Source organism: Symphalangus syndactylus, chromosome 13, assembly GCF_028878055.3.
Source record: "Symphalangus syndactylus isolate Jambi chromosome 13, NHGRI_mSymSyn1-v2.1_pri, whole genome shotgun sequence".
Taxonomy (NCBI): Eukaryota; Metazoa; Chordata; class Mammalia; order Primates; family Hylobatidae; genus Symphalangus; species Symphalangus syndactylus.
The window spans coordinates 36,408,970-36,421,241 of NC_072435.2; the positions used below are offsets into that span (position 1 = coordinate 36,408,970).

The window sequence follows — 12,272 nt, forward strand, 5'->3', positions numbered from 1 at the left end:
CCACTACGCCCAGCTAATTTTTTTTTGTATTTTTAGTAGAGACAAGGTTTCACCATGTTGGCCAGGCTGGTCTCGAACTCCTGACTCGTGATTCACCCGCCTTGGCCTCCCAAAGTGCTGGGATTACAGGCGTGAACCACCGCACCCGGCCACATTTTTTTTTTTTTTTTTTTGAGACGGGATCTTAGTCTGTCACCCAGGCTGGAGTACATTGCCATGAACATGGCTCACTGCAGCCTCAATCTCTTGGGTTCAGGTGATCCTTCTGCCTTAGCCTCCCCATTAGCTGGGACCACAGGCATATACCATCACACCTAGCTAATTTTTAAATTTTTGGTAGAGGCCAGGCACGGTGGCTCACGCCTGTACCAGCACTTTGGGAGGTCAAGGTGGGCGGATCACCTGAGGTCGGGATTCCAAAACCAGGCTGGCCAACATGGTGAAATCCTGTCTCTACTAAAAATACAAAAAAAAAAAAAATTAGCTGGGCATAGTGGCGGGCGCCTGTAATCCCAGCTACTCGGGAGGCTGAGGCAGGAGAATCGCTTGAACCCAGGAGGCAGAGGTTGCAGTGAGCCAAGATCGCGCTACTGCACTCCAGCCTGGGCAACAGAGATTCTGTCTCAAAAAAATAATAATAATAATGCTATTTATTGAGTTTTCACCTTGTCCCAGGCATGGGAAGCTTTGCCTCTATTATGTCACTGAAATCTCATAACCTCCTTTTCCAGCAGGGGAAAATGAGGTTGGTTCACAGACCACGTTGTCAGCTGTGCTCTGTCCAGAAAGCACTGGCCTCCAAGTAGACAGCCCTGGACAGGTAGGGAAGTCTGCCATGATCCGGTGGCGCCCCCTGGAGGTCCATCGGGAACATGGTAAAGAACCTAAAAATGGATGGGCCACGGCAGCTCATGCCTGTAATCCCAGCACTTTGGGGGACCAATGCGGGAGAATTGCTTGAGCCCAGGAGTTCAAGACCAGCCTGGGCAACATTGGGAGACCCAACCCCCGCCATCTCTACAAAAAAAAAAAAATTAGGCCGGGCGCGGTGGCTCAGGCCTGTAATCCCAGCAGTTTGGGAGGCCGAGGCGGGTGGACCGCCTGAGGTCAGGAGTTCAAGACCAGCCTGGCCAACATGGTACAACCCTGTCTCTAATAAAAACACGAAAATTAGGGCCGGGTTTGGTGGCTCACGCCTGTAATCCCAGCACTTTGGGAGGCCCAGGCGGGCGGATCACGTCAGGAGATTGAGACCATCCTGGCTAACACAGTGAAACCCCGTCTCTACTAAAAATACAAAAAAGTAGCCGGGGGTGGTGGCAGGCACCTGTAGTCCCAGCTACTCGGTAAGCTGAGGCAGGGAATCGCTTGAACCCGGGAGGCCGAGATCGCACCACTGCACTCCGGCCTGGGCGGCAGAGCGATACTCCATCTCAAAATACAAATACAAAATTAAAAAATACAATACAGGGCAACCCGCTCGGGTCCCCTTCCACACAATGGAAGCTTTGTTCTTTGCAATAAATCTTGCTATTGCTCAAAAAAAAAAAAAAAAAAAAAAAAAAAAAAAAAAAAATACAATACAAAAATTAGCCGGGAGTGCGCGCCTGTAGACCAGCTACTCAGGAGACTGAGGCAGGAGGATCCCTTGAGCTCTGGAGGTCGAGGCTGCAGTAAGCCATGATCTTGCCCATTGCACTCCAGCCTGGACGACAGAGCAAGACCTTGTCTCTAAAAATCAAAACAAAGAAATTAAAAGTAAGCGTTCGGATTTGTTACGGGGTGACAAGGGAGGCAATCCAAGATATGTGGACTCCCCACTCTGTTCTGTCCTTGGAGAGCCCTGGAAGGTCTGAGAGGTGACAGGACCCTGGTCTAGGGGGTAGGGGACACAAATACCTAATCTGAGGGGTGTCGGGGGGACATAGCCCTGCCCTGGGGAATCTAAACTGGGAGGCATGGTCTGCCAATCCTGAAGGCTTTCTGTGGGCAATAAGGCCCTGCCTTTAAACAAATAAAAAAACTCCAGGCGCGGTGGCTCACGCCTGTAATCCCAGCACTTTGGGAGGCTGAGGCGGGTAGATCACGAGGTCAGGAGATCCAGACCATCCTGGCTAACACGGTGAAACCCCGTCTATACTAAAAACACAAAAAATTAGCCGAGTGTGGTGGCGGGCGCCTGTAGTCCCAGCTACTCGGGAGGCTGAGGCAGGAGAATGGCGTGAACCCGGGAGGCGGGGCTTGCAGTGAGCCGAGATAGCGCCACTGCACTCCAGCCTGGGCGACAGAGCGAGACTCCGTCTCAAAAAGAAAAAACAAAAAACAAAAAACAAAAACAAAAAAACAAAAAACAAAAAACAAAACCACGTAACTGGATGAAGAAAAAACCATCGCCCACAGCCTTGGAGGCGGGATGAGGGCGTGGCCCGGTGGGCGTGACCAACAGCAAAAACTTAAGCTTTATTGGCTGTATTCCTAAATTGCTCGTTCCAGAACTGCCCACTTATGGGCGGGGACCACTCCTTCAGGCTTAACAGTCATTGGCTGAATTGGGCCAGAGAGGTCTCATTGGCTGAATTCCTGCACCGGCTCGTCGGAGGCGGGACCCAAAGTAGGCGAGGCCTAAGGAAGCTGGGACTTCTTGCTGTGAGGTCGCGTTGTCCAGTGTAGCGGAGGGTCCTTGAGGCAGGAGTGAAAATTGGGTCTGGGGATTAGTCCTGGGGTGGAGGTCTGGGCACGCCGGGTCGGACCCCCTCCATCTTCGGTTTTGCACACCCGCTTTCCAGCGCGGAGTCGGGGCGGGTCGGGCGGCGTCGCGTGCGTGACGTCATCCAGCAGCGCCTCGCGAAGCTCCAGTGGCCTTGACCTCCCGCGGCGTGGGAGGCTGCGCGGCGATGCTGCAGTTGTTCCGGGCCGGGGCGCTGGCCTGGCTTCGGCCTACGGGCTTCCGGGTGAGGCCAGGGGCTGGAGGCGTGGTCGAAGGATGAAATTTGGGGGTGTCCAGGGGTCGTCTCTCACTTTCGCCCACCCTTTGCAGGGCCTGAGTTCGCTGGCGGAAGAGGCAGCGCGTCCGACCGAGAACCCGGAGCAGGTGGCGAGAGAGGGTAAGGCAACCGGGGTGGCTCCAAGAGGGGCGGCGACAGAGAGGTCTGACCTTGACCCTAACCCCAGACCCCGCAATCGCTCCAGGTCTCCCGAAGCCCGTGCTGCGCAAAGTCGAGCTCCCGGTACTCGCTCATCGACGCCCGGTGCAGGCCTGGGTCGAGTCCCTGCGGGGCTTCGAGCAGGAGCGCGTGGGCCTGGCCGACCTGCACCCCGATGTTTTCGCCACCGCGCCCAGGTGAGCGAGGGCTGTAATGGTAAACTGAGTGGCAGAGGGATGAAGAGCGGGAGTTCAGGAGTCAGGATGACTTTGGGCTTGTACCCTTGGGAAAGTGCTGAATTTCTACAGCCTCCGTTGCTCTACCTGTCAAAGGGGAATGATGACAGTTTCCCCTGCTGTAGCGCTGTGTGAGATTGAAGCCTGGGAGGTGACATCATCTAAGGGTTAGGGAGACAGAATTCTGGAGCCTGACTGATTAGGTTCAAATCCTGCCTTCCCCTCTTGTCTCTCAGTGTCCCTATTTTGTCAGCGGTCGGGAGGTTGCTGTGATGAGTAAATGACTTAATTCTGGCACATAATAAGTTCTATAGAAATGTTGATAATCTTTGTTAACTGGTTTTTGCAAATAAGAGCACTAAAGAAACTAAACCATTCCTAGGTGCCTGGAAGAGGCTGTTTGCATTTTAGTTAACCTGCTGTTCATAACATCTCTAAGAAAATATAGGGGCCACCCTGGGCATGGTGGCTCACGCCTGTAATCCCAGCACTTTGGGAGGCCAGGGCAGCGGATCACGAGGTCAGGAGATCGAGACCATCCTGGCTAACATGGTGAAACCCCGTCACTACTGAAAATACAAAACAAAATTAGCTGGACGTGGTGGCGGGCGCCTGTAGTCCCAGCTACTCTGGAGGCTGAGGCAGGAGAATGGTGTGAACCCGGGAGGAGGAGCTTGCAGTGAGCGGAGATCGCGCCACTGCACTCCGTCCTGGGCAACACTCCGTCTCAAAAAAAAAAAACAGAAAAGAAAATGTAGGGTCCGCGTACTGTGGCTCACATCTGTAATCTCAGCACATTGGGAGGCTGAGGCGGGCGGATCACTTGAAGCCAGGAGTTGGAGACCAGCCTGGCCAACATGGTGAAACCCGGTCTCTACTAAAAATACAAAAATTAGCCGGATGTCGTAGTCCAAGCCTGTAGTCCCAGCTACTCAGGAGGCTGAGGCATGAGAATCGCTTGCACCCACGGAGATGGAGGTTGCAGTGAGCTGTGATCATACAACTGCACTCCAGCCTGGGCGACAGAGACAGACTCCATCTCAAAAAAAAAAACAGGTGAAATTGATTTCAATAATGTATTTAACCTGTATTTAAAACTATGTCGAAGGGCCGGGCGCGGTGGCTCACGCCTGTAATCCCAGCACTTTGGGAGGCCGAGGTGGGCAGATCACAAGGTCAGGAGATCGAGACCATCCTGGCTAACACGGTGAAACCCCATCTCTACTAAAAATACAAAAAATTAGCCGGGCGTGGTGGCGGGCGCCTGTAGTCCCAGCTACTCGGGAGGCTGAGGCAGGAGAATGGCGTGAACCCGGGAGGCGGAGCTTACAGTGAGCCAAGATTGCGCCACTGCACTCTGGCCTGGGCGAAAGAAGAAGACTCCGTCTCAAAAAAAAAAAAAAAAAAAACTATGTCGAAATCACACGAAATCACATTGTAGCATGGGGCGCTGGCCATGTTTCAGATGTTGAGTATGTGACTGTATGGAATGGTATAGAACTAGAGAGGCAAACCAGTCCCAGAAGAAGGTGGCAATAAATGAAGTGTAATAGCAGGAAAAAAGTAATGGTAGGAAAAACAAACAAGGAAGAAGGGGTAGCTTTTTTTTTTTTTTCTTTGAGACAAAGTTTCGCTCTTGTAGCCCAGGCTGGAGTGCAATGGCACACTCTCAGCTCACTTCAACCTCCACCTCCTGGGTTCTAGTAATTCTCATGCCTCAGCCTCCCGAGTAGCCAGAATGACAGACATGTACCACCGTGCCCAGTTAATTTTTGTGTATTTTGGAGAGACATCGCTTCGCCATGTTGCCCAGGCTGGTCTTACTCCTGGCCTCAAGTGATCCACCTGCCTTGGCCTCCCAAAGTGCCAGGATTCCAGGCATGAGCCACCGCACCTGGTCAGGGTGGCTCTTTCTTTAGGAGGCACCTCTCAGCAGTTATTGGAACTGACACCTGTAGGCCGAGAAGGAATCATCCAGGAGAAGAGTGTTTCAGGCAGAGGGAACAGCACGTGCCAAGGCCCTGAGGCAGGATTTCAAGATGGGGTCAGTGAGGGGCAGAGGCAAATCGCACAGGGCCCCAGAGGCACAAGGGAGAATCCTGGGTTTTCCTATAGTGGGGTGGGACCATTTGAAGCAGAGTTGGGCTTCTCATGTGTCCTTCCTCCCCGCAGGCTGGACATCCTGCACCAGGTTGCCATGTGGCAGAAGAACTTCAAGAGAATTGTGAGTGCCTAAATGGAGCAAGGTGGCGGGAAGGAGCTTCCTGGGGAGGTTGGGGATGGGACCCAGAGGAAGCCCATCACTGGGTTTTCTCTGAACTGCTCGGCTGGAGCCTCATCTGTCTCCTGAACCATTCACCAATGGGTCCATTTTTGGTTCTCTTTTTTTTTTTTTTTTCTTTGAGATGGAGTCTCACTCTGTCACCCAGGCTGGAGTGCAGTGGCACGATCTTGGTTCACTGCAACCTCCGCTTCCTGGGTTCAAGCAATTCTCCTGCCTCTGCCTCCTGAGTAGCTAGGATTACAGGTATGCACCACCATGCAGGCTAATTTTTGTATTTTTAGTAGAGACAGAGTTTCACCATGTTGGTCAGGCTGGTCTCAAACTCCTGACCTCAAGGAACCTACCTGCCTTGGCCTCCCAAAGTGCTGGGATTACAGGCGTAAGCCACCGTGCCCAGCTCATTTTCAGTTGTTTTCTGATCACTCACTGACGTGGGCATTGTGGTGGGTGAGAGGATATAGCAGGGACCACAAGGACAAAACAGGCAAGGTCAGGCTGGGTGCAAGTGGCTCAGACCTGTAATCCCAGCACTGGAGGCTGAGGTGGGTGGGTTGCTTGGGGCCAGGAAAGACCAGCTTGGGAAACAGCAAGACCCAGTCTCTACCCCTTCCCCAACAACCCCCAAAAAAAGATGGGCAAAGTCCCTATTCTAATGAAGGTCACGGTGTCATGGGAGAAGTGAAGGTGAGTCAGATGGTCATACGTAATGTGTAATTATGAGCATGTCCCAGAGAATGGGACGTTCAACTTTGGGTCTACCGTAGAAGCTAACCAGATCAAGGAGGCAGTGGGGCTAGGGTGGAGATAACAGGAACGGGGTGTGCAAAGGCCCTGTAGCAGGGACCACAAGGAACCCAGTGTTGCCATAGAGGCCAGTGGGAGCAGTGGGGAGGAGTCTGGGTTTTATGCCAAGAACATTGAAGAATCCATTACCAGTCGGGGTCTTATCCATCCACCCCAGAGGTCCGGCCAGTCCTCCCCCTGCTCACACCTTCCCTGGCTTCCCATCACCCTAGGAATAAAGTCATCAGTCTGCTATTCCGAGTTCTTCTTGATTTCCTTGCCCTGCTCCTCTTTCCTGATTCTCCCTGTCTGCATCATTTCCTGTGGCCCTCCCTCCTTGCAGCTACAACCACATTAAAACTGTTCAAAAAATATGCCAGCACAGTGGCTCACACCTGTAATCCCAGCACTTTGGGAGGCCAAGGCAGGTGGATCACTTGAGGTCAGGAGTTCCAAACCAGCCTAGTCAACGTGGCAAAATCCCATCTCTACTAAAAATACACAAAATTAGCTGGGGCCAGGTGCAGTGGCTCACGCCTGTAATCCCAGTACTTTGGGAGGCCGAGGCGGACAGATCACGAGGTCAGGAGGTCGAGACCAGCCTGACCAATATGGTGAAACCCCATCTCTACTAAAAATACAAATATTAGTTGGGCGTGGTAGTGGGCGCCTATAGTCCCAGCTACTCTGGAGGCTGAGACAGGAGAATTGCTTGAACCCGGGAGGCGGAGGTTGCAGTAAGCCGAGATCGCGCCACTGCACTCCAGCGTGGGCGACAGAGCAAGACGCCATCTCAAAAAAAAAATTAGCCGGGCATGGTGACAGGCACCCATAATCTCAGCTACTTGTGAGGCTGAGGCAGGAGAATCCCTTGAATCCAGGAATCAGAGGTTGCAGTGAGCCAAGGTCACACCACTTGCACTCCACAGCCTGGGTGACAGAGTGAGACTGTCTCAAAAAAAAAATCAATAGTTCAGAAAATACCGAGCACCCCCTGCGTGCCCGGCAGCAGGGCCCCTGCCTTTGTGAGGCTGGCATGAGGCAGGAGCTCTGACTTCTTTACCCTCCCCCTCGCTCCCCAAGTGCTCTGTGCTTGGCCAGAGAGAGCCCCTCATCATGGTGCCTCCTGCCTGACTTCCCCATGGCAGGACTGATCTGCCCGGCTCCCTGACACCTGCCTCGTGGACCTGACCCCCTCCTCACTTTGTGCCTCCAGAGCTATGCCAAGACCAAGACGAGGGCCGAGGTGCGGGGCGGTGGCCGGAAGCCTTGGCCGCAGAAAGGCAGTGGGCGGGCCCGGCATGGCAGCATCCGCTCTCCGCTCTGGCGAGGAGGTAACTGGGGACAGGGTGGAGGGGGCGGGGAGGGGTGGGAGGGCCAGGGAAGGGCATGGGTGTTTACTCACACACAGCTGCGCACATCTGGCGTGGTATTGTGTCAGCCCTCTTCCCTCCACCTCATGGGACCACCTGGGCTGGTGACATCGGAACTGAGGCCCTTGGACCTCACTACCCATATAGGGGGACAGAGATCTGGGAGCCATCCACTCCTCCCTCTCTCATGCCCTGTCTCTTCAGCCTGTGGCCATAGCCCCTCGACCCCACCTCCTGTCACCCTCTCCTGACCCACACTTCCCACAGCACCCAGAGAGCTCTTCTAAATCGTGGAACCTGAACTCCTGACCTTGTGATTGTGGGCCCTGGTGGCTGCACACCTTTCCCCCTCATCCCCTCATTTCCCTCTCTGACCAGGCAGAGATGACTCTCTTTTTTTTTTTTTTGGTTGTAGTTGTTGGTTTGTTTTTAACTTTTTATTTTCTTGAATGCTAACAAGATGACTCAGGGTGGTGCCAGCCACCCCGTCACCTGTTTACCTGGCCAGCTCTCCTCACCTTTCAGGGTTCTGGGCCATACCTCCTCCAGGAAGCCACTCTTGATCTCCTTTCCTTCCACATCCCCCGGGGCTACCCTGATTTCTTCTACAGCTGAGCCTCTTTTCTGCCCTACCGGAATGTGAATGGCATGAGGGCAGGGACCATGTCTGTTATCTTCTCTGCTGCATTTCCAAGGCCCAGGCGAGAGCGGACACCAACACATGGTGCTTGCAGGGGTCTCCCCAAGTGTTGTTGCTCCCAGATCATACTGCTTGCTCCACCGGGGCGTGTGCCTGATGCCTTCCTCTCCCGCTCGACCTGAAAGTTCGAACCTCCTGATAATTTCAGCATTAACAGCTGTGCTTGAGTTAAGTTCACACTCTAGCCACTCTACGGAATCCACACCGTAACTCATGGTGTCCCATGAGGCAGGAACTGTCCGATCTCAAGGTGTTTGGTTTTTTTATTGTTTGCTTTTGAGACAAGATCTCGCTCTGTTGCTCAGGCTGTAGTGCAGTGGCACAATCATAGCTCACTGCAGCCTTGAGCTCCTGGGCTCAAGTGATCCTCCGTCCTCAGCCTCCCAAAGTACTGGTGTGAGCCACCTTCACCCGCCCTGTCTCAGAGTGTGACAGCTGGGAAAACTGAAGCCCAGTGAAGTTAAGTCACTGGTCCCATGTTGTCCCTGATCCAGCCTCCCCTGAGGCGCCACCCTCTCTGCCTGGTTCCTGGCAGCACCCCCTCTCTCGTCACCCTATGCCAACCACTGCAGCAGATTGCTGACCTCCAAGCTCTGCAGTGGCCCCTACCTGCTCACACGCCTCTGTCCCCGCAGGAGGTGTTGCCCATGGCCCCCGGGGCCCCACAAGTTACTACTACATGCTGCCCATGAAGGTGCGGGCCCTGGGCCTGAAAGTGGCACTGACCATCAAGCTGGCCCAGGTACAGCCATGGGGGGGCCCAGACAGCTGCTAGAGATGGGGCTGCTCTGGACCCAGGGCTCAAACCATCCTTTCTTTCCACCAGGACGACCTGCACATCATGGACTCCCTAGAGCTGCCCACTGGAGACCCACAGTACCTGACAGAGCTGGCGCACTACCGCCGCTGGGGGAACTCTGTACTCCTCGTGGACTTGTGAGGGCACAGGGCAGAGCAGGGGCAGGGGGCCCTGAGCTCTGTACTCTGAGGGTTCAACCCCCACTCCCTGGCCTCTCTTACAGAACGCATGAGGAGATGCCACAGAGCATTGTGGAGGCCACCTCTAGGCTCAAGACCTTCAACCTGATCCCAGCTGTTGGTGAGCAAAGGGCCCAGGCCTCTAGAGTGTGCACGTGCAGGCTCCGCTGTTAGAATCACAGCGGTTCAAATCGGGCATCTGGTCGCTGAGTGGCCTTAGGCAGTGACCACGCTCCCTGACCCAACCCTCAGCAAAGCAATAATCTTTCCTAAAGAAGTGCTTGGCTGGGGATGGTGGCTCATGCTTGTAATCCCAGTACTTTGGGAGGCCAAGGCAGTCTGGACAATATAGTGAGGCTCCCATCTGTACTAAAAATAAAAGTTAGGTGTGGCCATGTGCACCTGTAGTCCCAGCTACTCAGGGGGCTGAGCCAGGAGGATAGCTTGAGCTCAGGGGGCCAAGGCTGCAGTGAGTCATGATTGCATCACTGCACCCAAACCTGGGGAGAGAGCGAGACTCTTGTCTCAAAAAAAAAAAAACAAAACAGCTCCAAGGTCACCTCTGTCAAAGCCACAGTCTGTTCCTTCCACAGCCACAAGATGGTGACATGAGCCTAAGTCAGGTCCTGTCCCTCAACCCACGCCCCTCGCTGGCTTCTCCACCTCTCTCAGGATGAAAAGCCCAAGTCCTCAGGATGGCACGTCAGGCCCTGCACGACCCGCCCCATCACCTCCCTGCCCTCCTATCATTTGCCCTGGGTCTCCCCCACCGGAATAGGAGCCAGGAGTCCCAGCGAGGCACAGGACTGAGCCTGGCCGTCGGCCAGCAGGTGATGAGCTGGGGGCAGCTCCTTGGCCAGAGGCTTACAGGCAACAAGCGGCCAGGCAGGGTCTGGCCCCGGGCTGCTGGGCCCACAAAGTCACACTAGACCACAGTGAGGCTCTCTGTAAGCACAAAGGGACTCCGATGTGGGTGGGGTGAGGAGAGAGGCAGCCCCGGCCTGACCATCCCCCACTCCGCCCCCAGGTCTAAATGTGCACAGCATGCTCAAGCACCAGACGCTGGTCCTGACGCTGCCCACCGTCGCCTTCCTGGAGGACAAGCTGCTCTGGCAGGACTCGCGTTACAGACCCCTCTACCCCTTCAGCCTGCCCTACGGTGACTTGCCCCGACACCTACCCCATGCTACCCAGGGCCCGGCGGCCACCCCGTACCACTCTTGATGTGAAGCACCTCTTCTGAGCCAGGCTGATCCCCTGGCCAACTTGGGAGCCTCAGGCCCACGCCCACTCTTCAAGGAAGGTGCCACCTGGACCCCTTCATTCCAGGGAGGAAGCTGAGGCCACAGGGAGCGGCCATCGCCATTGGGAAGGGGCGACTCCACGGAGAGCCCAGACGGGCTTCTGCATCCATTCTCTCTTTTTGTTTTTAAAATAAATTGTATTTTTGAATCAAGGAGGATAAAGATAATTTCTCAGTGTCATTTTTAATAATTGCATTGGGCACGTTGGGCTCCTTCCCAGGTTCTGGGCACTGCTGGGGATCCGCCGTCTCAAGAGGCTCAATCTGGTTTAAGGGAACCCCAGGGCTGTTTGTGGAAATCACAAGAATTTACTTACCCGGTGAGTCAGGCTGCAGGAGCTCACAGGTGCGTGGGCGCCGGCACTTCCTAGGTGCTGACTCCTGCCTCATCCCTCTCCTGAGCAGTGCTGCCAGCCATTCCCACCCCTGAGAGGGTTTGCAGTCCTGTCTGCGACAGTACTTCATGCAGCCTGAGAGTGTGTGCTTGATTGTACAAGTAGATGTCATGTGTAAACCTGAGTTTTCAGGGTGACTTCCTGTAAGCACAGTCAGAAAAGTAAATGTCTCTCTGTAAGTGAGCAGATAAGCACATGTTTAAAAACACCAGCTGGGCGTGGTGACTCGCACCTGTAACTCTAGCACTTTGGGAGGTCAAGGTGGGAGGATTGCTTGAGCCCAGAGCTTCCAGACCAGCCTGGGCAACATCCTGAAACCCCATCTCTGCAAAAAATACAAAAATTAAGTGGGCGTGGTGGCATCCACCTGTGGTCCCAGCTACTTGGGAGGCTGAGGTGGGAGGATCACCTGAGCCCAGGAAGCAGACGTTGCAGTGAGCTGAGATTGAGCCACCACACTCCAGCCTGGGTGACAGACAAAACACTGTCTTTAAAAAAACCCCAGTATCCCAATTTTTGAGTTTGCTGAGGTTGTTTGCCAGCCAAGTTAATTTTTCTTAACAGCCTATAATATAGACAATGTGATTGATTTATTTAAAGTCAGCCAGCTGGGCGTGGTGGCTCATGACTATAATCCCAGAACTTTGGGAGGCTCAGCCAGGTGGATCACAGGATGTCAGAAGTTGGAGACCAACCTGGCCAAGCCGGGAGTGGTGGTGGGCGCCTGTAATCCCAGCTACTCGGGCGGCTGAGGCAGGAGAATCGCTTGAACCCAGGAGGCAGAGGTTGCAGTGAGCCAAGATAGCGCCACTACGCTCCAGCCTGGGTGACAGAGCAAGACTCCATCTATAAATAAATAAATAAAGTCCATCAGGACTGCCTTCTGCCTGTGTGGGCCTGGCCAGGCTAAGCAGCCACACAACCCTCTCTACCTGCTGGGCCACCCCTGGCTGAAAACATCTCTGGAATGCCTCTCTTGGGATTGCCTTCAGAGATTGCAACACATTCTCCAAACACCCTCAGTGGACATAGACTTTGATCCTTGAAGCAGCAGATTTGACTAAGTAAAAAAGAAAA

The 12,272-nt window shown here is 54.1% G+C and overlaps 1 protein-coding gene across 2 annotated transcripts; it reads left to right on the forward strand.

Moving 5' to 3' along the window:
* Positions 1-2,579: 2,579 nt before the first annotated feature.
* On the forward strand, positions 2,580-10,953 carry MRPL4 (mitochondrial ribosomal protein L4). 2 transcript variants are annotated; one of them, XM_063616072.1, is made up of 10 exons: positions 2,580-2,611; positions 2,787-2,951; positions 3,038-3,104; positions 3,190-3,340; positions 5,552-5,603; positions 7,663-7,780; positions 9,155-9,261; positions 9,346-9,455; positions 9,542-9,618; positions 10,525-10,953. In XM_063616072.1, the coding sequence occupies exons 2-10, from the start codon at positions 2,895-2,897 to the stop codon at positions 10,719-10,721; spliced, it is 936 nt and encodes a 311-aa protein (XP_063472142.1). In that variant the 5' UTR covers positions 2,580-2,611; positions 2,787-2,894; the 3' UTR covers positions 10,722-10,953. The 2 variants fall into 2 exon arrangements, with proteins under 2 accessions (XP_063472142.1, XP_063472143.1); XM_063616073.1 differs by having other exon boundaries at positions 2,609-2,685.
* Positions 10,954-12,272: the final 1,319 nt, after the last annotated feature.

Coding starts and splice junctions, on each gene's coding strand:
- MRPL4 (XM_063616072.1), top strand. CDS start 2,895: ATGCTGCAGTTGTTCCGGGCCGGGGCGCTGGCCTGGCTTCGGCCTACG. Junction 7,781..9,154: donor CTCTCCGCTCTGGCGAGGAG/GTAACTGGGGAC, acceptor CTGTCCCCGCAG/GAGGTGTTGCCCATGGCCCC. Junction 9,619..10,524: donor CAACCTGATCCCAGCTGTTG/GTGAGCAAAGGG, acceptor CTCCGCCCCCAG/GTCTAAATGTGCACAGCATG.